The sequence below is a fragment of the Heteronotia binoei genome, chromosome 10 (genome assembly GCF_032191835.1).
Source record: "Heteronotia binoei isolate CCM8104 ecotype False Entrance Well chromosome 10, APGP_CSIRO_Hbin_v1, whole genome shotgun sequence".
Classification (NCBI taxonomy): domain Eukaryota; kingdom Metazoa; phylum Chordata; class Lepidosauria; order Squamata; family Gekkonidae; genus Heteronotia; species Heteronotia binoei.
Window position 1 is genome coordinate 44,998,473 of NC_083232.1, and position 26,048 is coordinate 45,024,520.

Sequence of the window (26,048 nt, forward strand, 5' to 3'; positions counted from 1 at the left end):
TGGACTGATGGGGTGGGGTGATTAAGCAAATTGAAATAATAATAATAGGATACGGTATTTAAAATGTTGCGAGGCTTCACTCTTCACGGGTTACAGGGTATGCAGATTGGGTTTGGTGACCCCACCCTGTGTCCTGAATGCAATACTTAACACATGAAGGTGGTGTGCATGGAAAAGGGTCCTCAGTCTTTTCACCCACCCACCCTGCCCCTACCAGCTTCCTGACTCAACATGACCCAGCACTCTTCAGGACCACTGCAAGTCAACAAAGCATAACTGAAGCCCCCACCCCCATGACCATAATCATAATCTGAACCAGGTACCACAAGCACAGGAACTGAGAACCCACAACTCACATGTGATTGTTACACAGGAAATAGCATGAGGCTCCCAAACCCAAACTGTGTACTGTGTAATGCATGAACAGCAGCCTGTTTTTGTTTTGAGTTTGCCAGTATTAACGCTGTGATGTGCTGAATGCAGACAACTAGATTGTAATGCCACATAGATCACCGGAGAGGGAAAAAGTATATTCCACTAGGCCCTGATAACCATATCCTTGTCCATTACCAAACAGCAAGTTCTTCCAGTGGCCTCCCTGTATTACTTACAAAGCTGCAATGCTGGCTTTCACAGCAGTACAGGAATACTTTATCAAGCACATATTGTGAGTGGTTAAAAACACAATTTGTTCAAGTGCTGTTTCTGGGTTATTTGCTGTGTTTAACCTCCCCAGAGAGTTCCATAATGAAAGTGTCTTGAGGTTTACTTATTTCTAAACCATTCCATAATTTATTATGTATAATCATTAGATTTACAATCTGTTCTCAGCATAAGCAGCACAGTTAAATGTTTCAACCAACAAAATGATGCTTACGTTTCTAAAGAAGTGCTTTTACGTGGTTTGTTTTCCCCAACGCTAGCCTTAATCAGAATTGAAGAACTGAATGCACAGTAACTTATTGGGGCTGCGTTCATTGAACACATCACAGGAGGTACACATAGCCAAGGGTTCTTCAATGCCAGAAAGGTTGCAAGTCTGCCCAAATGTTTCTGCAGTTAAATGTGTTTGCACATGTCAATAGCATTGATCCAGCAGCACATAGGGTTTTTAAGTGATAAATATTTTGCACTCACACTGTGCATTTCCAACCTTCAAAACACACACACCCCACCCCGTGTTAACTCACAGCCTTGTAGACTAGGCCAGCATTTCCATCCCTGCCCCATTCTGCAATACAGGACTTAAGATAACAAGGACTTGCTGTGGGTCACCTAGTGAACTTGTGGCAGAGGTAAGATTTGAACAGAGGACAACCCAGCTTGCAGCTGTAGGATGTAACACTGTCCCAGCAGTATCACTGCAAAGTACAATGGCACTCTATTCTGCTAGTGAGACAAATGGACCATTTTAGACTCTGCACCTATATTGCAAGCAACTGATATTCTTCAGTGTCATGCATGTCTTAGTGGTAGAGTCCAAGCTTGGTAGAAGTGGCCCCATGGCACAGAGTGGTAAAGCAGCAGTACTGCGGTACTGTGGTCTGAACTCTCTGCTCACGACCTGAGTTCGATTTCAGCAGAAGCTGGATTCAGGTAGCCGGCCCAAGGTTGACTCAGCCTTCCATCCTTTTGAGGTCGGTAAAATGAGTACCCAGCTTGCTGGGGGGGAAGTGTAAAAGATTGGGGAAGGCAATGGCAAATCACCCTGTAAAAAAAAAAAATCTGCTATGAAAATGTTGTGAAAGCAACATCACTCCAGAGTTGGAAACGACTGGTGCTTGCACAGGGGACCTTTCCTTTCCTTTCCAAGCTTGGTATGCAGAATGTTTCAATTTCAGTCATTGTCTTTGCCAGTTCAAAGGGTCTCAGATAGCAGGAAATACTTTTCTCTGACTGAGCTACCACTAGTGAAGGTAGAATACTGCACAAGGACCAATTGTCTGACATTATGTGTAATGTGTTTACACATAATAAACTGATGTCATGGCTACTGGTTTTGTCTACGGTATTAGTTGAGGCCATATCATACATAACCTACAACCATCTTTCAACAATGGGATTCAAGTTTTATAGGTGGTCTCCGCCAGTGTTCCCTCTAAGTTGAGTTAGCGTGAGCAAGGTCACAGATTTTTAACCTCCAGCTCACAACTTTAATACCAGTAGCTCACAAAGCAGAAGTTTTGCTCACAACACTCTACAGCTTAGAGGGAACATTGGTCTCAGCATAGGCTAGAGGTGGCATGGCTTTGTTGATCAATGGGTAACACTTCAACCCCATCCCATGAATCTGTTACAGATGCTAGGAGTGAGCAATGACGTCTGTCTGTTACTGTTCTAGCTAGAAGAGAAGGGATATCTGGAGGACACACAATCAGAGATGACCTTGAGGCTCTGAATCATCCTGTTTCACTTCTGCTAGCAGCTTTGCAAAACACAAAAATATTAATCTCAAAAGACACGCAATACTGGTACCATTAAAAAGGGCTTGGGTAAATAAAAATACTTAGTATTCAGTAGGATCACCTTATAAAAGTGCTCTAAATAGAGAGAGAGGAATCAAGTTCGTGGGCACAGTCATAATAGGGAGTTTGGTTTGATGTTCTCTTACTATAGTGGATATCACTAATCATGTTCAGTTTCAAGAATACAGACAACAGTTTTAAAAAAACTGTTATGCCAACTGGATATAGTTTGATTTAACCCCAAAACTAGACAATATAGCGGGAAATTAGTGTCCTATTTTGCCAGGGAAGGTGCTGTGCAAAGCACATTAGGGAAACTGCTGGGGGAAATGGATGTTTAACTTTCTTGGGCACCATTTTCCTGATCTAAATAGTCCCTGCCATCAAAGCTGCTATACAGTCTGCATGTGAGGTTCAGTTTAGATCAGGAAAATGCTGAGAAAGTATTAAAGCCCCCGGTGTTGCTTCTCCAAATTGTTCCCGCCATTTGTGCCTGACTCCACACACATTGGCTGCTTTGGAGATCTGAACTGTCCAGTTTGGTGGTAAACATAGAAACCATACAAAAAGATAATGCAAATATAGTGAAAACTGCTGCCAATGTGCAAACAGTTGCATAAAAATAGGCTCTTATTTAATCCTTTTGTTTCACTCAGCTGGCTCTGTGCATGAGATTCTCTCCTCAGCCCTAAATACCAGGCTGGGCATATGCGCAGGCGGACACAAAAGTGCATGTTATATATCCCACATTGGTAACAGAATCCATTGTTCTCAATGTTGGCATTAATTTGGGAACAGTTAACTCATATTCTGCTAAACCCTACATGTCACAAAAATAAACAAAATATTTTATTCTGGTTATTTTTAAAAAATCTCCTTTTTAATTCAATAAAATTAATAAGAATTTTCACACCATTTTCCCCCCAATTACAAGCTGGCAGTTAAGGCAGGTAATATTGATACAGTCCACAGATTTCTCTATTGCATTTATTTTAAAAAGCAGCAATTAGCCTAAATGCATAACACAAAAGAAGAATCCAAGTATCAGCAGGTCTAGGTTAGGCCCCTTCTCTGCTCACTTAAGTAGGAGCCCTGGAGCACATGGTTCTGGAAAGTAACGGAGAAATGTACAGCTACGTTGTTTGATGGATCGTGGCCTTGGCTTCTAAATGTCACTGCATGTAATGGGATACTCCTAAGTTATTCCATAAAGTGCACAGCCTATGGAAAAACAATACTTCTGCCTCTCCCCATCCCAGAAAGAGAATGTAATTGCTATACATTTTTCTATCTGGTTCCCGTTACAAGAACATGTTCCCCGTAAAAGCCGCATAATACATTCCAGGAACTGAACTTGTGCGTGTATACGTGCATTGAATGTAGCAACAGGGTCAGTGTCAGGAACGTCTTGTACTCATGAAGCCTACAGCAGTACAGGCAACAGACTGAACGTGTAACCGATTCACACACACAGTCTATATCATTCTGCATCTAGCACCATGATCTCTGTCAAAAATATATTATACAACACTGTGTAATACTCAGTGTGCAGCCACAATGGCAGAACAGCCCTCTCACCTCAGTTGAGTGGTCATGTTTCACAACTCTCCCAGCATGCCCACCACCACCCTTCCCAAGGGAAAAACCATTACATATGAATGCCTGTCCCACACTAGCGTCAAGTATATTCATGATCCAAGGTATGTACAAGTTAAAAAATTACATTCATGGGCCCAAACCAAAAAAGGAACAAAAAGAAAGGTGGGGGGGGGGGGAGAGAAAGACTACTTTAGTAAGAATTTCACAGTGATCTGACAGAGAAAGCACAAAGGCCTGTATTTACATGTAAAGGGGAGGAGGGAAGAACTGCAATTCAGATGATCTTGGTTGATGCGGAAAAGCAAATGGTACAAAATATTAAAACTGATCAGACAAATGGCTCTTTCTCCAGAGCTTTTGGTAAAAACCATTTTTGGATCAAACTACAGCTGATGCCCGTGAGGTAGATGTTGAGGACTTAAATCGAGGTAAGTAAAGTCCAAATTTGTTTTCAATCCCTGCAAATGTAGCAACGGCCAGTTTGTAGCCCCCTACGTGGTCAGGGTTAGGTGCAGGTAGAGTAATCCTCGATTTCAGGACAGGTTCGGAGCCTGCCGGTTTTCTGAAATGTTTAAAAATAAAAAAGGTTATTAAAAAGGAACAAATAGTTGTGATTTCACTGTTTTGATCCTTAAAATATTGAGGGAATTCAGATACTCTACAACAGGTGGCAGACCCAGCACAAGGATCTTAAGCATCCTAGGCCAGCTGCTAGCTGGGTACATTCAGCCTCTATGCTCTGAGCCACTGCGCCCAAGCTGGGCATCCATGAACTTGGACAAAAAACTAGGCACCACAGAATAGTGAGCTGGGAAGCTGGAAAGCCTTGTGGTGGCAGAGATGGTAACTGCCTTCATTGGGCAGAGCAGGGAGGCAGCCTGGCTCCTCACTCACCAGAAGTGCTCACACTAAGGCAGGAGAGAAGGCACCTCCACAGGTCAACTGGGTACACAGAGAGCCTAGTGGTGGTGGTGGAGCTGGCAACTGCCTATTCTCCCCTCCTCCCTCCTTCAGGGGGGTAGGGAAGGCAAGCAGGTCCCTAGTAGAGATAATGGGACCAGGGGTTCTGCTCACCATCCTCTGTACCTTAGGTAATTCCCTGGGGACGCCTAATGGGAGGGCGTCCCCAGCAGGGACCAATGAAACAGACCATGAGGCTGCAAGAAATTGCTTTGCTACTCATCCATACTGAGGTTTTGCTTAAGATATGTTTCTTTTATGCACATGTTCTGTGGGCAGATCAATATATAAATCTTAGAAGGCATGAGACATCTGTGAAGTAAATCCTTTAGTCATGTCCCCCTCAAACTAATGGTAACAGGCTTGTAAATCCCACAAGCAAGTTTACAGCATCAGCTGCATCCACTATTGCATCTCTCTTCCCTTAGTAATTTAATGATTCCCCTTCTTAGCTCTGGCTCTCTAGGCTTAAGGCCTAATGTCAAAAAGATCAGATACGCAGCCCAAATCTCTTTATTGAGTTTCACTTAAAAGAATCTTTCATGGGAACAATAACACTGACAACCAATCTGAGTCAGAATGGCCAGTCTTAACATACTTACATTCCTCCAAAGTCGATATAAAACCACCTCTGCAGCAGCTCGTAGGTCAACAAGGTCACTCCAAATTGAGGAGAGGAGCGAAATACACGAGCTTGAAAGGGGAAAGGAGAACACCACAAGCAATGTTAACACGCAAAGCCTACACACAAACTTCCCTCATGAAGGCAAACTGAAAGGCACTCAAGGGTTACCTCCTGCCCCTTTCCAAAAAGCCCGTGGCCCTTCCTCTCGTAGGATCTTGCCAAAGCAATCGATGACTCCACTGTAGGTTGTCTGTCCTGCACGAGCTGCCACCTGTAACCTAGTCTTGATGACATCTGCAGGGGTCACTAAGGATGCAGCAGGCATGCCTGGAGAAAGTAGGGAGGAGAAGTTGCAAACAAATGGAAATATTGCTAAACGGCTGACATTTTTAACGATTTCCCTCAGAGGTTTACAACTAACAACAGATTTACATAAATCAAAGTATGCCGCTTCAACCCCTCCCTGCCATTACAGTCAGATTAGAGCATGGCTAATGGGGGGGAAATAGCACCCCATCCCCCAAAAATTTAACAATAGCCATTACAAGCCAACCCAAGTAAGAAGGTCCATGATATTTCTGAAGATGCTGCAGTTTGGAAGAGGCCCCCAACAGTGTAGGTAGTCTTGGAGAACACCTGTTTTAGAAAACTCAAGCACCAATGTACATATCCAGCGGGGAAAAGAAGATAAGATTTATACCCCGCCATACACTCTGAATCTCAGAGTCCCAGAGTGTCTTACAATCTCAATAATCTAATAAAAAGGTAGGTGGGGCTGAGAGAAACTGCCCTTTCAAGGACAACTCTGCGATAGCTATGGCTGACCCAAGGCCATTCCAGCAAGTGCACGTGGAGGAGTGAGGAATCAAACCCAGTTCTCCCAGATAAGAGTCTGTGCGCTTAACCATTACATCAAACTTCAGTACAGCCCTTCTGATCTGGATAGCCTAGGCCAGCCCAATCTCACCAGATCTCAGAAGCAAAACAGGATCCCCTCTGGCTAGTAAATGGATGGGAGATCTCCAAATAACAGGGTCATGATGTGGGGGCAGGCAATGGCAAACCACCTCTGAACATCTCTTGCCTTGAAAACCCTATGGGGTCGCCGTAAGGCAGCTGTGACTTGATGGCACTTTCCACTACCACACCCCTCCTAGAACACCATTTTAGAAGGTGATGATGGGTCAACATTCCAACTTGCAGTTCCTCACTTTATCTCAAAACTTGCCTAGCTTTCTTTCTGACATGGCATTTTTTTATATACTTGCAGCAGAGAGGGTTTGTTGTTGTTTTACTAAAACACAGGGGGGAATATTCCTCTGTGTGATTATCTGCCTGCATTTTCAGTGGTATACTTACAGGAGAACTGCACTTAGCTACTGGGATTCTACGGTCTACATGAATGTGTACCATCAGCTCGGAATTAAGAATATTTACTTCAAAGCCTGAAGGGGAAGAAAGGACAAAGTGGATCTTGTCATCCCAGGTGTACTCGATTTTGACAAGGCTTCGGTGAGATGGAAAGTTCAGCCTTGTGTACTCTAAAACTTGGGAGGCAGATAGCAGTGTTCAATAAACGTCACATTATCCTGAGGTCACTCTCTTTGGAGGTAAAAGTCAATTCTTTGGTGGGTTCTGGCATTTGCCCTTCTGCTATAGAATCTTAGCTTCCCCTGTGAAATATCTTGCTAACCTCAGGCAGGCAGGTAGAACAACATGCATGTACTTTTTCAGGACCTAATATCCTCAGCAAAAAGTCTGGCTGCAAGATTTATAGTGCTGATAAACAATGAAATACCGAACCATTATCAGACGACAGGCCCACGGTCCCCACTACTTCTTGAGGCCAGACCTCTGAATTCAGAGGAGCAACTCCTTTTAGGAGCCCAACTACCAGTCTTCAAAAAACCCAAATCTAATAAAATACATGTTTTTATTAAAAGGGGGGAGGGCAGACAAAAATAAAGCAAGGCTGTATTCAGAAGACAGCGTCTCTTCTCATTTTATTACTTTTCCATGCTGCAACAGTTCCAAACCAACTTGGTCAGATGGAGATGCATAAATCTCCTTTGCTTTTTCCCCCTCTAAAGCTTAATAATTCTGTAACAGTTCTTGTCCAAACCAATGTGGTCTGGCTTCAGAACGCCATCTCACTTTTTTTTTTTGTAGACTGCTTTGAAAGAGATGTAGAAGTGGGTGTTTATCACTAAAATAGGAACCACTCCTCCTTCTCCAAACCCCAGAAAAAAACAAAGGAAAACACACTGCATGAACTTTCACATTTGAAGAATTGGCAGAGGAAGGCTTTACATGGTCACACTTTCCCTTGAAGTAGAACGGAAGATCCATTACATCTCAGCTTAGAGTTTCGGGAAGCTGGACTTTGGCTCTTGAAAAGACTTCAAATCTGAGAACACAACATCTACATAAATATATCCACAGAGATGGTCATCACATGGTGGCACTAGATGACAGAATTAGGGCTGTCCGGATGAGTGTGGTCTGGCTGCAAGCCAGCCAAAAGCCCTAAATGCTTTGAGGCGAGGGCAGGGCAGGGGCCATGTTTTAAATGGTGAATGTGAACCAGACATTAGTTTTGCAGTGCAATTCCCAAATGATTTCTGCATCTTCTGAGAACAACAATCTGTAAAAAAATATTAACTTGCAATCTGAGTCTTTTCCAAACACTAAGGATCCAAACACCTTTGACTGAGTAAAATGTGCCCACCTCATTATAATCAGGTGATATGATATACAATGCATTTGGTAAAAATATATAAATAATAACAATCTGAACCAAAATTTGAAGGATTTTTTCCACCAAGGCTAGAATTTGAACAAATATTCATATGATTATATTATTATAAAAAGGCACAGCATAAAACTTCGCTTTGGTTTCTTCCCTGTATCATTTTACTCCCTGTTAACCTAATTAGATCTGCCTTTTCGAAATGTCTTTTGTATCCTTCATAGTTCTGTACTGAACGATGAGTGATCACTGCCTTTGGAAGTAATCTACTCAAGGGAGATAACCTAAAATGGAAACCTAGTGAAAACACTGGATAAAATCCACGTCTGTGTGCATTTTCGAACATATATCGGCCACTACTGATAACGAGAGGCTGCTTCTGTGGCTGAACTTCAAAGAGACACGGCTATCACAGTCTGCAATCACTTAACAATGGGCAGAGAAAGAAAAATTAGAAAATCTAAGGAATGACTTGGCTCAACACACCAGCTTAGGTTTCATGCTGAGGCAGGATGCAGAGCACACTTGTTTTGTTCCACTACGGTGGGTTCACCATGAGCCCAGCTTTAAATCCATACTCTTTACAGTCTGTATAGTTTTGAAAGTTTTACAGTTATTTTGTTTGTTCAAACACTGTCACATGTCAAATTTATGCCTGTTCCTACTCCTTAACACCAATAAGATACAGGGATTTATATATCATACAAGAAGAGCCCATACATTGTAGGCCAGAACACGGGACAGAGGACTCTACAACTCAGATCCTAAAACTGTAAGCAGAAGAGAATTGGGAATTGGCAGAGACAGTCTGAGAGCAATGCATTTCACCCACTTACTTTCAGGCAAAGAGGAAAAAGCACACAGCCCCCTACCCCCAATCCAAGTCATTATCGCTGAATGGGGCACGGGGGGGGGGGGGATGCCTTTAATGGATGGTGCTTAGCGTAGTATATCATGCAACTGCTGCATTTTGACTAAAGGTCTCAGCTGCCAGGCAGGTATGCAACCAAAGCAAAGACTGAAAACAGAGCACCAGCACCTCTGTCCTAGAAGCAGGGCCTCTCTTCATGGGAATGCTGCTGCATGACAGATGGTATACTGAGTAAGAAACAGCTGCTATAATGGCTACAAAATAAATTATTCCAATCACAATGAGTGTGTGTTTTTTCTCTCTCTATGTATATATTTTGTGCAACTCGCTCACTCCAAAACCGGCAACATTGCCAAAATACAAAAGCTCATGCAACTTACACAGTTTCAAAGTACAGGTTACAGAGTTACAATGTCTGAGTTCAAGTGTAAAGTACACCAATTCTGAATAATCAAATTTCACAAATTTCAAAGTTCACATGAGATTTCCAGATAAATGTCTCATTCTGGTGTTCCTTCTTCAGTGAATGAAGAGGTCAGGAAGGTAGCAGGCACTCTCACAGCCGGGCTCTGAGCATGCCCACTGCCATGCCCCCAACTTTGCTGAGGCTTCCCGAGCTTTGGGAAGCCTTGGCAAGCTCAGGAAGGCAGCAGGCGCAGCGTGTAGTCCTCAGTTTATTATTTTTTTTATTTATTTACTTTACATTTGTATGCTGTCCACTCCATATACGGACTCTGGGCGGCTCACAGTCGTAATACAGCAGTACAATACATTATGATTATAAAATTAAAACACATATAAAACAATTTATAAGTTAGAGCTTAAAAATGGTGCTATAAAATTTCTTACATAGGCCGTCCAGCTTCATTTTGATTCTTAATTCTTTATCTATTAGGTGTCTTCATATTGGTTCTTGATTCTTTGTCTTACTCTATCAGGTGTCTTATAGATAGATGGTAATATTCAGCGACATAATGGTAGCAGCTCCTCACAGATCAGTTACTGTAGGCCCCCTGGAAAAGTTCAATTTTACAGGCCCTGCGGAATTGGGAGAGAACCCGCAGGGCTCTCGTGGCCTCTGGGAGTGTGTTCCATAGATTAGGGGCTGCCACAGAGAAGGCCCTTGCCCGTGTAGAACAAAATCTGGCCTCCCTTGGTCCAGGGATGGATAACCAATGCTGACTTCCTGAATGCAGTGCTCTCTGGGGTATATAAATTTATTGCTTAGTGCACAACGGATGGTGACCAAAGCCACCACACCACTGTGTGAACACTAATGCAGCAATCTGTGAACACACCTCTTGGCAGGGCTGATTCTTGCTCATGTTCAGTCCAGCTCTTGCCACCAGAGACTACAAGGCTGTACCAGAAGCAACAGGACACAGGTATATTTAGAAGCCTCTGTGCCATGACCTCAAAGAACAGGCCTGGTTCTCAAGCACTGATGAGGGAGGGAATCTGTGGATTCTGGGGATTGCCTTCCTCTAACCTCAACACACGCAGTATTATCTTTCAAGTCTCAGGAGAAAACAGGAAAAGACAGAAATGAATCTTGGGCCTTCCACGCCCCACCCCCCAGGTCAGAGTGTATGGATAAACTGGGAACAGAATGACATCTTGAAGAACTTGTGCTAGTAGCAGCAAAAAGGGAAACTCCAGGTCTCAGTCAAAAAGACACACTTGAGCTGGGCAGATGCCGCCTTTCTAGACAGTATGAGCTCAGGCTTCAAAAACAGAAAAGTGCTGGGGTAAAATGCAAGAGAGTCTGCCAAGAACTGCAGTCCAAAGTATTCCCCTATTTACAACACAACCTGAAGAATGGATGGCTGTTTCAAAGAGGAGCAGACTTGCCTAGAGACAACCTGTTTGGAAAACAAAAGGCAAAAAGGCCACAACTTTTGCTGGGCGGCAGGTGAGCGAGAACTGAACGAGGAGAGGATTTCTGAACTGCAACTCAACACACAGTCTTCACAGCAGGACAGAAAAGCAGCATTTACTCCATGCCTTTTCATTCCATGCAAAAGAGGCCTGCTTTTTCCAAAGCCATTACATTTCTATTATCAGTCATAATAACTGAGCCTCTTCTTCCTGATAGATTTTTATGCAGGTGTTTTATGTACACTGCTTTAAACATATGCTGATCTGAAGACACTCCAGATAACAAAAATGACCTGGACTGTTTTTACCTTGTGTGTGTGTGCATGTGTGTGCGTAACAAAAGAGATGGACTCAGAGCTGGGGCTGGGGTGTGGTCACTGGGGGATTGACTTTCTTCTGGCTGTGGAGGCATAGATGGATTCTTTACATTCTGTATTGAAATGATATTCAAATATTTGATGTTCAGCGTGATCTCAAAATGAGACTCTATCAGTCATCCTCACAGTGACTGCTTTTGCAGCCAAACACAGGTAACCAAAAACTAGGTATACTTCTCATCATTACTTCAGTATTCAAATTTATTCTGTCTATCAGAAGCACTGATATAAGGGATGGAAATCACAATGCACACAAGCCCCAAATGTGTGTATATATATCTATTTGCATACAGTAGACCATCTCCCAGTAGGCACAGGTTGCCAGGAACTTGATGCCCAGTACTCCGGCTTCTATTTCTGCTCCTTGCTATGTTCTATATCTCCTCATGATTTACAAGATCATGGACACTGAAATACCAGTGTGCCCCACTGAAGATTTGTGGTTATCTTCCACAGATGTTGCAGGATCTTCTGACTGGCCTGGCTTTTAGAAGTTAGGATTAAGCTGATAAAGTAAGGATTTTTTAAGAGGTCTTACAAAGGCTTGGGGAGATTTCAGAGAGATCCACCAGCAGTGTATGGTGGCAACATCCATCTGTGTCACTAGCAAATATAAGGTAGTTAACACTGTATTGTCTCCCAAACAAGATCTAGTATTTTTAATTAATATATTTATTGGCCATGGAAATATGTACCTTTCACATATGCACAGCAAGCTTACAAAGAGTGTGTTTATTGCTATATCATCATGTGCTGAAGAAATCCCCAAGGCGTATCATACCCTGGGTGAATACTCCATTTTAATGGCTACAACTGCCTGCCCCTCACAGTGATTTATCTGACTTCAGAGTCCACTTACTTGTAGTTAGGGGTAGAATTCTAGCAGGTGTTCCTTTGCATATTAGGTTACACCCCCCTGAGGTAGACAATCCTCCAAGAGCTTACAAAAAAGAGCCTTGTAAGCTCTTGGAGGACTGGCTACAGCAGGAGTGTGTGGCCTAATATGCAAGGGAGTTCCTGCTAGAATTCCACCCCTGCTTGTTGTTGTTCATTTAGTGTCTTCAGTGCAGGCACACATGGAAACTCTGCAGTTACAGGCCAGCTATGGAGAACAGGTTTGCAAGCTTTTAACTTCTTTTAGAAGCACTACCCCTCCCCTTTGACAGAGCTGTGAGTGGGAACTTATCAGGTTGTTATTTTGTTTTTATTGTATTTATATTGTTTTAACTGTTGCCCTGCCTTGAAGGGGGATGGGGCAGTTAAAAGTATAACAACAACAACCTTTCCTGCCCAATGGTCACATGATGGAGGCAGGGAGAGCTCTCCTCCCTCAGTTCTGTCTTTGCTGCTGTGAAGCTCTGGTACATGGACCACTGTAAAAACACCGAAGCCCAAAGTGGGGAAGGAGGGATCTGTGCCTGCACTGAAGACACTAGATGAACAACAGTTACAGCTAAGTGCAACTCTGTGTAGCACCAATACTCTGTATAGCACCAATACTTTGTTTTAAATTGTTTTAAATTATAATTGACTGTCTTGTTGTTTTATATTTGAAATTGAGATGTTGGTTTTTATATGATTGTTAGCCGCCCAGAGTCCATTCAGAATGGGCGGGATATAAATGGAAAGTAAATAAAAAAAGAAATAAAAATAAATAAATAATGTTCATTGTCATGTCTTTAGTGGAATCCCACAAGGAAGAATAGCAAGCTCACTTGCTGCAGGAGGTCGATGTGGGATGTCAGCAGAAGTGTGGTTGCAACCATGCTTTTCGTACTGCTGCCTCCTTTATAGAATCCACGTCAATCAAATATTGCCTGATGAAGGTAGATGGGGAAAACAATGCCGCTGTGCAGATGTCTCAGATGTTGACTCTGGAACTGAAGGTAGATAAGGAGGCTTGAGCTCTGGTGGAATGTAGTTGGAAATGGACACTCAACCTTGGTGCCATTTGGATGGTGCCATTTGGATGGTGGATACCACCCACATTGACAGGGTTTGGGAGGACACTGGCTTACCCTTGTTTTGTCCATTAAAGCATACTAAAAGATTCTTGTTTTTTTCTAAAACTATGCTCAAGACCTTTGAACAGAGAGAAAAGCCCTCCTGGTGGTAGAGTCTAAGTGAGCCTGTGGGAATAGCAAGCGGGATTGTGAACACTTTGGGCAATGTGGTCAAGCCAAAGGGTAAAGTACTGTATTCGTATTAATTGTCACAGACAAACCCAAAGAATTTCTTACAATCCTCATGTGTGCCTGTTAGGGGTGTGCATTCAGACTATACCTAGCAAAAAAAAAAATCTTAGCAGGATATAGAGCCCACTATTTATTCAGTTATCTGAAAATGGCTGGAAAAATCCTGAAAATATTTGGGATTGTTTAGGACTGCTGGATAGCTGAAGGTAAAGGGTATTTAAAGGGATTGTCAATCCCTTTAAACATCTTCTGGGTGAACTTGCCACTTCAAATTCACTTGCAGCTTGCAAAAGGCATTTAAAGGGACTGTGATCCCTTTAAAATGCCTTCCCCTTTAAATGCAACTGGGCTGCCCAGCTGAGCCTGCGGGAAGAACTCTCCTTGCAAGATTGGCTCTTTGTCAGCCTCTGTTGGGGAGTCTGGTTTAAACTGGGCTGCCCAGCAGATCCCCAGCAGAACCTGCAGAGAGAGCCCTCAGCTGGGGCTGGATCCTCTTTGCAGCTTGGTTTAAACCAAGCTGCAAACAGGAGCCAGCCCAGGATCAGACAGGGAAGTGTGGAGTTCACAGCTCCAGGCTACCACAGCTGGGGCTGGCTCCTCTTTGCAAGCTCAGTTTAAACAAATCTGCAAAGAGAAGCCAGCCTGTCATGGGTCATCTTGGGTTCAGTGAGGACTCTTCAGTAAAAGAGGATTTAGGAGGAGAGGAGCCAAGTGTAGCCAGGTCTGAGTCAGAAGAATCCAGCAAGCTGGAAGACAAATTGCAGGCTGGTCAGGATACACAGCCACCAACAGTCTCCAGTGCTAAGTCAACAGGTGAAACTAAGTTGACCGTTGCTAGGCCTCCTGTATCACCCACATCCTTTGAGTGCCACAGACTGAGGCTACAAGCAGAACTTCAGGAGAGATGACAGAGTGCTTGTCTCCTGGCCTGACGCTAGGGTGTGCATTCGGTTCAGCCGAACCGAATCAACTGCCGAATCACCCGATTTGGCTGTATACGGAATCGCATACAGCCAAATCCAATTGGGGCCCATTTTGCGGGAGCCGAGTATGGCTCCCCGTATACTTCCGTATAGATATTCGGAAGTATACGGAAATCCATGGAAAAGGTGGGAAAGGGGCTTCTGCAGCCTCAGGGGAGCTGCTTGCCTCCTTTCCCGCCTTTGGTAGCCTTTTCCCGCCTCTCCTATAGCCTCCCTGGGATCAGGGGGGGGAGGGGGAAGAGAAGCCTCAGCAGCCAATCCAAAGCATGCATTTGCAAAATGCATTGCAATTCATGCTTTGCAGGGTTGTTGTGGAGCTGATCCCCCAGCCATCAGCAACACTGTTGTTCTTTTGATCTTTTGCTTACTTGGGTATCCAAGTAAGCACTGTTTGGCCAATCACAGAGCAGTGCTATTTTTTGAAACTGCTCTCTGTAGGGCCAGAGAACCTTTTTAAGGAGTCTGCCTGGCTGGACTCCTCCATTGCTGCTGTGTTGGTGTGTGAGAGAGATTGTGCTGTGCTGGCCCTTGGCCTCAGCTGCTGCTGCTCTCTCTCAGCCTTACCAGACTTGCATGGAGTAGAGAAGACGTCTAAGGTAAGACAGTCTTGGGGTTCTTGTTTTTATTTTAGTTGGTAAAAGGACTTTTTAAGACTCAGAGTCCCTTTACTTATCCAGATTTGGGTGGTGGGTAGCTTATTTGGGGTTAGGGGGTTCTGGTTGGGGAGGGGGCCTGGGGTGGGTTTTTTTTGCCAATTTGCCCATATCTTACTTTAGTGAGAGGACTTTTAAAAGTGCAGTGTCCTTTTACTTTTCCTGATTTGGGTGCCTTGGATTTCTTGGGGTTAGGGTGAAGGGTTTTTTTTGGGGGGGAGAGGGGTTGGTAAAGTTCCTGTATTGTTAAAAGTTAAGTTTTTTACTGTTTTAAAAGGATTCTGTGTTTGATTTGTTGCTGCTGTGTTGTGCTGCTGTTGTTCCTTTTCTCTTCTGATTCTTGGAGGGGGGCTGTTTGGCCTAATTTTCATTGTTTAAAAGGCCACTTTTTTAACAGTTGAGTTTTTTGGCCTTCTCCTGTTGTCCCTTTTCCTGGTTCTGGTTTTGGGAGGGGGGGAGCTGGCACCTGGGTGAGAGACCCAGAGCCAGCAGGCTTGTTGTGCTTGGCCAGCTCTCCCCGCGTTCTTTGGGGCAGGGCTGGAGAGATGGCATCTGGGTTTGCTGTAGCCAGGTCTGCAGAGCAGACTTTGAGCAGATTGTGTTTTGTGAGGCTGGGTTCATAGAGTAGATAGATGTATATAGTACATTTGGGTCCTATAGAGATTCTCTGGTGTGAAGTTAGGTTTGGCTTTGGGTGCCCCAGGAATTGGACCCCCTGACTCAATCTTTTTGGGACTTGGGGGGTTTGTAGGGGAGAGTCCCCTGCAGGTCCCCTGGAAATTTGGGTGCTCTCCCTCAAACCCTCCCCTCTCCAGATGGCTTCAAATATACCCTATTTGCCATTGATTTCAATGGCCCATAGGGTATAATGGGGCCGTATATTCGGAAATAGCCACACATCTACCGTATATGCGGCTATTCCGACTACGGAATTCAGAAATATACGGGATTCCATATGATTTCCCCCCGTATATTTCCGAATCCGTGAACTACCGAATTTTTTTTTTTTTTTTGCGCATCCCTACCTGACGCCAGGAGCAGTGGGAGCCATCAGATCCGAGTCACCTCAGCTGGGTCTGGCTCCTCTTTACAGTTTGGTTTCAACTGAGCTGCAAAGAGGTGCCAGCCCAGGATTGGCGGGGTGGCGCAGAGATCTCAGCAGCACCTGTCACCCCTTGTCATGACTCAGGAGGGTCTTACCAAGTGCTGCCACCATTCTGGGTTAAGGGTACCCCTTGAGAAGGCCCAGAGTACCCTCCCAAGTCCTTCAGGCCTCCTGTAGCTTAGGCCAATTAATAGGCATGAGGACCAGACAGAGTGAACAACAACAAAAAGGTTTCATTTTAAAAGAGAAGTTCAGTGCAATATAAACAAACAAGGTGCATTGAAGAGTAAAGGGGTGAAGGGAAAATAAACAAATGCCCTCATGCATTTCTCTATACAGTCCCTACTGTCTCAGTCAGACCTGGGCCTACTCACCCTTCCTCTAAGGGCGAAGGTCTCTTCCTTGCAGCAGCCTTCCTCAGCTTTGCCACCCCCTTCCTGGCCCTTTTATCTTCTCCTCCCAGGTCCCATCCCTCTCTGGGTCAGTTTTCCTCCAAACCCCTTGCCACACAATCAGAGGAATAGAGGAGATCCTGGGAAATGTAGGCTGGACCTGAAAAATTATTGGCCTTAGTAGTGTGCAGGTTGATACCTCTAAGCCTTGTATTAGTGAGGCCGTTATTAATGCCGCAGGAAACACCTTGGCTTGAAAACCCCTGAAGTGTGGAGAGTGATTCCCAGAGAACCTGGTTATTTTTCTTCCTAATCCTATTTAGAATGGAGTCAGTCTGGTCACAAAATAATGCCTTTCCCTCGAAGGGTAGATCCTTGACTCCTGCTGTAATATCCATAGACAGGGAAGAGGCACTCAGCCACAAATAATGTCCCAAGACTACTGCTGATCCAATAGAGCTACTGGAACGATCCACCACATGGTGGGATGCATTAAGCTGCTGTTTGCCTAGGCAAAGCCCCTCTGTTTAAGGAACTCTAACTACAGTCTTTTCGTGGTCCAGGAGACTGTCAATAAACTGGGCCATGCACTCCCACAGGAACATCTTGTACCTACCCACAATGGTTGTAAAGTTAGATACTTTGATCCCTAGGGCTCCCAAAGAATAAATTTTCCTCCTTAGCATGTCTAACTTCCTGCCTTCCCTATCCATAGGCAAGGAATGTGACCCCCAACACTGTTTGGCAGGGGAAAACTCCGTTATTGCCGAGTTGGCTATTGAGTACTAGAAGAGGAATTCGCAATTTTCCTTTTATTTTGTACAGATTTTCTGTCTTCTTAACCAAAAGCTGCCCTGAGGCTGGTCTGGCCCTGATGTTTTATCCAGGATACCCTTTATCATAGGGAATGCTACTGTCCCTGAATATGAGCTGTATAGCACATTCAATATGGGGTCACTTGGCTTGGGGTCTAATAAAGCAAAATCAATATCTAAGGCGTTAGCCATTCTGTTCAGAAGCTCAGAATAGAGCTTCAAGTCCTCAGTGGTGGAAACTGGTGCCAGGTCTCTCACAGCATCATCTGGAGATGGCATGGAGGTGCAGTCTGAGTTGCCTTCTGAATGCACCTCCTCCTCTTCCACATCCAATGCCAATGACAACTCAGACTTTCAACACTGATATGGAGAAGACAGATAGTGTTGAGTACTTGGAGACAATGATCAATATCAAGGTACGTCATCGAGCACTGATGATTTAGACAATCACTGCCAAGGAAATTTTGACCTTTTGGGTGATGTAGAAGTGGTATGCCTTGATTTTTTCTTTGCCTTCTTCGCAGGAGGCTTCAAAGAGGTCCTTGGAGGTGGCAGGCTCATTTCCATGGGTTTCAATTGAACTGCAGGGATTGATGCTACTGAAGGAGCAAGATTTTTCTTTGGGCTTACTATGGTAAGGGACTTCTCCCACGACACAGCTTTCAAGCTTGAAGCCCTATCATGCCTGGCCTTAAGTGTGAGAAGGTGACATGCTGGACAACTGGAGGTGTTATGTCTCTCTCCCAGAGAACACAGTTCTTGTGCTCATTGTTTTGAGCCATCTTTAATCCGTACTGGCAGCATTTTAAAATAAAGCCATCTTCCATTTGCAAAGAAAAAAGGGTAGGAGAAACCTATGAAAACTCATGGCTGGAAGACCTGTATCCTCTCTCAACGGTGGTGAAGACTGAGGGAGGAGCACTCTCCCTGCCTCCTTCACATGACCATTTGGGCAGGAAAGTTCTTGATCTTGGCTCTGTCAGAGAGGAAGGGGGGGCACTCCTAGTTCTAGAAAAAGTGGGAAGCTTGCAAATCTATTCTCAGCAGCTGACCTGAATGTTTGTAGTTCCTATGTGGGAGTGCACTGAAGAAATGACAATGAAGGAATAGGTTTCTTGCATCCACACCTTCAGCAGGATTTTACAAAATGTTCTGCTTTCAGCTGCATCAAAAGTCATATGTGCTGTATATGGGTTTCTGAGAAAGTGCTAACAGAAGAAGGGCATGTGAGGTCCCTGAACATGGACTTGTTGTCCTTATATCTGGTACTTTTAAGTATTCCTGTGATTACTCAGAATGCTGATTGTTTTTCATAAGCACATCTTTCCTTACTTTACTGGTTCCAACTTAAAGCACTCCAGCACCAGCCTATCTGCAAGATACTTGCCACTATGGTCCCTAGAAGTCAAGGGATGCAATTTCACAATAAAGAAAAGCTACTTACCAGCTATTGCTCCAGCCAGAAGCAAATATCCAGGGCTCACCCGCCCATCTTCACTTGCAAATGCAGATTTCATGTGAGCATAACAAGGAAAGTAAATAGCAGAGAAGGGGATGTCGCGGAGAAAGCAGGCCTTGGCTCCCTGCGAAATGAAAGAAAAGCTGTGTGAGCAGGATGCTTGCATTGATACAACTCCCAGTATCATGGCCCAAAGTCTTACCGAAAAACTGACACACTCAGGATAAGTGTTCAAATTTTGCAATGCATTGTTTTTTAAACAACGGAAGATAAAACTCAAGAAGGGAGGAAACCAAGCCATGCACACACAGTTCAGCTGACAGCTTGGTTTCCCCACACATGGATACAGAGTGAGTCTCTAACCAGAGAGCCCTGGAAGAAGCAAACCACCCGTGTGCCAGAGATATGTACAGGGCAGGCAACCTTAAATTCTGCTGCTTCTGCCCAGCCAAGTGTACTGATATACAGAAATGGCCTGTGGACACAGATAACTGTGCCCTCAAGCAAATGGAGTTATTGCCACTCATGCATCAAGGCAAATATGAGTCTTGAGCATTGTGCTATTATTTGAGAGGTGGACTGGGAGACACAGGTTTGAATCCTCCTTCTGCCATGGAAGCTCTTCAGGTGACCTTGGGCCAACCACATGCTCCCTGCCCAGCCTGGAATGAACAGGGTGGCTGTTGTAAATATTTAAAAAGCAGAGGTGGAAAATGCTTTGGATTACTACTGGAGAGAAACATGGGGTAATCATAAGCAAACAATCTGGAAACCAATGCCTGGCTTACATTGCAGTTCAATCTGTTTTGCTTGAGCACTTCTGAATATTACTGTGGCTACCAGTTTGCACCAATATAAAGCAAGGCTTGAGCCTCTTTAATGGGAGACTCTGAATTGCAGCCTGTATAAGACACGCACAATCCTAAAAGAGACAGACTCCATTATGGGTTGGATTTACTTGGCAAGACATATTCAAAAGCTGTCTATTTTACTGTCTGGTGGGCAGAAATGGAGATGAAGAGAGTTTTGGTTTTTTTTTTCATTTCAAATGTTACTTATTCCATAGGAAGAAAAAAACTCCCTATTGCCTTTAACTCAAAAGAGTTTATAAGACTTGTACCATGATCTGTGCTATGACAAGTGACTTCTGCTTTGGTTATATTGTGGGTGCTAATAATGAGTTTTAAAAGAGTTTGGGCTTTCCATACATACACATTTCCTTTTGCCTCACACCAATCTTAAGACTGGCCAGGAGTATCTTCTTTACACCACTGGATCTCAACATCAAGGAGGCACAAGCAGCCGACTCTTGGTACTGCCTCTGCATTTTTGGGACTCTCTTGCATACATTCCCCAGAGTCCTAGCTTGAGTGTATTATTCTGCTAAGAACCTGGTAGAGGATAATCAAGCAAGCAGGCAGCTACCCAATTTAGTGCATATTCTATGGTTTGAAAACAATATATCTTATTCCCTGAGCCTCCAGATCAGAGTTCTAATGATGACATAAATTATAAATGCATTTCTGTTTCTTAAAATGATCAGGAAGGTATGTTAGCAACTGTTCCATGGGACCATATTCTCATTTTTGAAGCAAATGTCTTTTAGAGGACAAAAACAATGTGCTTTAAAAATGTCCTCTGGTGATATGCCTTTCAGATACAAGAGAGGAAAATATCTGTTGTAGTTAGTTGGCTTAGGTGTAAATAAAGCTGGATCAAAACTTGAATCCACTTTATTAAAACTACCAACTTTGGCTCTCTTCCAGGAGTTCAACAGTCTAAAGTCCCCCCCCCCCCCCAACACTAAATTCTGGGAAAGCATGTTTAGAGGCAGGCCTCATTTAACTACCAAGTTAATCACCTGCAACCCAGCTAATGCCAATTAGAAGGGCCTGTGGGAGAATGGATCTCAAACGGCTAAGAATGTCTCTTGAACTACTGAAAAAAGAAAGAAGAAGGAAAACTTAGGCAGGTTCAGTGAAACCTGCTTCCCAGAAGACCCCCCCCACAACCCCATTTCTTTCTTTCACAGCTCACACCTTACTGATGTGGACAATGCACTGTAAGGCAAACAAGCTGCTTTAAAGCAGTCTCTTGGGTCAAGAGCTAGAATCCACAGCCTGAGTTTATTCTGGCAGCCCAAGCACAGACCTGCCAGGCATGACATTTTTGAGAGAGCCGAGGCATTAAAAAGGTGTGCTTCTCTGCCCTGCCCACCAACTGAAGGTGAAGAGTCAATCTTTTTAATAACCCTCAAAGTCTTTAATCTCGATCGCATCTTGGCAAACAAACTGATCGAGAAAAAGAACCCTGGGTTGTCGGAGGATCTGGATGATCAACTCAGAAAGTCAGAGCTGGGGCAGGTTCTTTCGCATGCTAATTCCTGCTTATTCTAGCCTTACCTGCAAAAAAAAAAGGGGGGGGGATCTAAATAAACTATTTCGACTACAAGGGGAGGGTAATTATACTCACAAAGGCACCTCTGTGTCGGGGTTGGGCACAAGGAGCCAGAAGGTCTGGGAGACGCAGGCTTAACCTAGTCTCCTGCAGTGAATGCACATTGTCTAGCAAAAGGGAGGGGGGGAATGCCAGACTGAGAGGACCTCGCAGAATTCAAGACAACAGTGGTGCACCTTGTCTGAGAGGGTTATTTAATGCTTCTGGCACCTGTACTTACTGCCGTCCCTCTTTCCCTGCCTTACAGGTTTAGAATTTATTTGGCATGTATAATTGTTATTTTGATCCTATAGCAACAAACAATAGGCAGCATGTCATTTCTTGATCCGTTAACATTCTTCTTGGGTTCCACCAGCAACTTAACCCTTCGGATTTGGAAGTGTAACAACCTCCCACCCACTACCTGGCAGCCCCCCTCCTCCCACCTTACCGTACTCAATTTCAAAAGCCCCCTGAGTTAAAGAAGAGAGAGAGAAAGAGACAGACATCACAGCTTGCAAACAGGGATGGGCTATTTTAAAATACCAAGCAGGGTGAAAATACACAGCCAAAGCATTTCTGCAAAGATTACCCTCTGCAAGCTTAATTCAAAGCTCTGCATGTCACAGAGGGTCTGCTTACTTTTCTGGTGGTAGTCAATTATAAATATTTGATATTGTGGTCTCTCTCACTCTAATATACATGTAGCACAAAACATGCTTTGGTGCATACTGCAAACTACTACTGAGCCATATTTTGAAATGGATTTTTAGCTTGCATCAGGCTTGTCAAATTAAGGTGCTTCCTTTGACATGCCCAAGTTGAAAAAGCAGTTGGACATGTTGCCTTGGAGATATGCTCAACACCACTGACAAATCCTCCAAGTGTGCTGCTCTGTACAAGGAATTAAACTGAACTAGAATAAGATTTTGCCAGTTCAGTGGATGTGCGACAGACTGAAAGCCAAATGAAAAATAAACAAACCTACTCTGTTCTTTGTTGCTACTTCTCAAATAAATTATTTTGTAAGGGGAAAAATCCTCAACTTACAATATGGAACGATTGACATTTTCCTTTTACTCAGCCTGTTCCTACCAACATGTTAAGTTTGTGTTCCCATTCACAAGCAACCGTTTCCTCTTCAAGAAATAGTCAGGCTAGCACCAGTGATGTATTTAATCTGTACACCCTTACAATTCTACTGTGCTAAGTAATTCAGATTGCAACTGTCACGCACTTTTTCAAAAGATTGGTAGCTACAAGTGGAATAGGATAGTGACACCCCCAACCAAACCAGAACAAGTTTGCCCACTGATAAGAGACAAGTTCTAAAAGCATGAATCTTGAGATAAATGGCAAGAAAGTTCACTTGACAGTTATTTCTATAAAATATCTACTTTCATGTATTGGATTTTAGCTGACACAAAACAAAAATATGAAGGAAATAAATATATAGCTTTTGGTTGCTCTACAGAATTGTGGTTGTCACAATCCAAATATTTATATCCTACCTGATAAGTGTGGATGGGGTTCGACCTTTCCATGTGAGTGTGTGTCAAGCCACACCAATCTAATTACCCAATGGAGATGCCACTGTCAACACTAGATGAAGCCCCATAAACCTCACTGACCTTTTTTTTTTTTTTTTTTGCTTCCAAATAAGAATTGGTTTAACACATAGCCCACCACAGCATGATGCTTACTGAAATTTTCTAGCATGGTAACCTTTCAAATTACAAGCTTCTTTCTTTATAAAAATGCTCCTGAACAGTTCTTAAGTTTTTTTATGGCAACTTTGAGAACACGCTGTCAAAAGAGGGTACATTTAATTTTTTTAATAAGGCATATAGTTGCATTATAACCAAATTATTCAGGAAGATGTTTCAATATATGAAATGGGAAAGTGGGCTATGCTAATAATATGCACCGTCTCTTGATGTACATTGATCTTGCTCTCACTACATTCATGTTCAATAATTATGCCTTGTTACAGATTTCTGCAACCCTAGTCCTCTTACATTGCTTATTAGATAGTTTAATGTTGGTCTGCTGTAGAACAACAAGATTTGAGCCCAGTAGAAGCTTAGAGACCAACAACATTCCCAGATAGATACCTATCTGAGGAAGAGAGCTTTGACTTTAGATAGCTTATGCCCCCCCCCCCCCACCGCCAGCTTTGTTGGTCTCTAAAGTGCTACTGGACTTGAATATTGTTTATCAGATGCCTCCTCATCGTATGGATTGTACTGACTTACATTATCGTAATCCCCTTTGACTCTCAGCAAGGAAGATGGTCTACAGATGGCATAAATCTATAAATATAATTCCGCTATGGTGATGGCCAAATGGAGCTCTCCCACTGGCTTACAGGTGCTTTCCCATATTCATTGTATCTCAAAACATGACATTTTATGTGGAGAAACAAAGCTGGCATGTCACCACTGTTCACTCCTGAGAAGTCACAATTAGTCATAATGACAGCATCTCTGTAGGTTGGGTGAACATTTCCTTGAACTGCACTGGCCATTAATGATAAGACTGTCAATATAATAAAAACAGTCACTTGTGGTATAGTATTTAATTTTTGGGCTTTAACTTGTAATGTTTTAATTATTATTGTAAGCCACCATGAACCAATGGAAAAGTTGAAGTATAAATATTTTAATAAACTCATGCATCAGCAGAGCAGTTGCCACTGCCACAGAAGAAAACAAAAGGAAGAGTGGGTTTTTATACTCCACTTTTCTCTACTTTAAGGAGTCTCAAAGCGGTTCACAATTGTCTTTCCCTTCCTCTCCCCACAACAGGCACCTTGTGAAGAGGTAGGTGGGGCTGAGAGAGTTCTGAGAGAACTGTGACTGAGGGTGGGGAATCTGAATCTAGTTCTCCAGATTAGAGTTTGCCACTATTAACCACTACACCATGCTTCAAGGGTCTACGTAACCACCAGCATTCAAACAGTATCTTTAGTACTGTTTCAATAGCCACTGGCAGTGCTTAATGTCACAGTGAACCTAAGAACAGCATACAGTTATAGCTCAGGACAGTTTGCTCTTAAGTGGCACCCTGTGTTTCCTGATACCCACTTGCTTCTTCCCAAATGCAAAGAGTGAATCCTGGCGTTCCTCCACCACCAGAGCAGAAGATGCTTCAGAGAAGTCCAAGAGGCATTATCTTCATGTCTGCAGTGAACACCTATTTGGGAAGAACTGCCTCTTATCATTGGATGACACTTAGCTTAGAACCTCTAAAGATTTTGGGCCTGGTCCCAGTACCCACGGCTCCAAGCAGCCAATTTAATGTAATGCCCACTCTCTGTCCAAAGGTTCAATGAGGTTAGGGGACCCCTGAAGTACTTCCCAAACTGTGGGTCCCAGAACCTGGTTAAAAATAGGTCCCAGGCTTTTGCAGTTTTATTGATTTGGTCATGATGTTTTAAAGTGGGTCACCACACCAAGTAAATTTGGATTTGTGGGCCGCCATACAAAAAATGTTGAAAACCATTGTTCTAATGCATGTTTCCCAAATATCAACAAGATCTTAAGAGTTTGGAATTTGAATGACTGGATTTCCTCATTCTTTCTAAGCAAACCGCAGTCTGGGTTATAGCCAGAATGACTGGCTGCTACTGGCTTAAGTACTATAGTACCTGAGAGGAACAGTGGCATCAAACTGGCCTGCAATTTACAGTGGACTTAGAAGGGTGCAACACTGCTCAGAATTTAACTGTTAATAATTGGCAAGAGTAACTTGAGCCCACTGTGACATCCAATGAGATCAGAATGGCACAGAAAGAGGTGGAGAGACAAGATATCCTGGAGATTACTTCTAAGTCCATATTTTGGATGGAGACCTCAGTGGGCTTACATCCATGAAAAGCTGTATGCATGACCATAGCAGGAATACTCATGGCCTGATGTCATACTGATGGACCCTTAGTTAGTTATTAACGTTTAAAGCTATCTCATATTGGGACAGACCACTGGTAGAGTATTTATTGACTCTTGTACTCGCCAGGAAATCAGGCAGAGAAAGGCCTTTCTCAATAACCCACTACCCAAGATTCTTTAGCAGGGAATGCCAATTAGTAAAATTGAAAACATTCTTCATTCAGAGACTTTCCCAGGTTTGATGGCTAGTCTGTTCAACACGAAACCAACATCCACTGTGCAAATCTGAAAGAAACTTCACCTACAATCATTTTTTTATTTTCTTCATTTATACCCCATCTCTTTCCCCAAAGGGGATTTCAAAAGCAGTTTACATTGTTTACCCTCACAACAGCTCTATGAGGTTTCTTTCCCTAGTTGTGGCTACTGGGAGCCGGGAGCTATCTTGCCACCACAGAGATGTCGGACTCATTTGTTATCAGGGATGGATCTGACATAAACGAGACCATGTGTGTCATAAAATGTAACACCAGGTAGTGGAGATACAAACTTTATAAAGGATACAAACAATTAAATAGATTTTTTAAAAAGTTAAA

The 26,048-nt window shown here is 43.4% G+C and overlaps 1 protein-coding gene across 2 annotated transcripts in view; it reads right to left on the minus strand.

Moving 5' to 3' along the window:
* Positions 1-3,387: 3,387 nt before the first annotated feature.
* SLC25A13 (solute carrier family 25 member 13) overlaps positions 3,388-26,048 on the minus strand; it is a 124,602-nt gene continuing 101,941 nt past the window's right edge. For both annotated transcript variants that reach the window (XM_060248535.1, XM_060248534.1), the window contains 4 exons: positions 19,112-19,250; positions 5,818-5,976; positions 5,627-5,717; positions 3,388-4,626 (listed from right to left, as the gene is read on the minus strand). In XM_060248535.1, the coding sequence (XP_060104518.1) occupies positions 4,443-4,626; positions 5,627-5,717; positions 5,818-5,976; positions 19,112-19,250 (573 nt within the window). In that variant the 3' untranslated portion in view covers positions 3,388-4,442. The remainder of the gene's footprint in view (positions 4,627-5,626; positions 5,718-5,817; positions 5,977-19,111; positions 19,251-26,048) is intronic.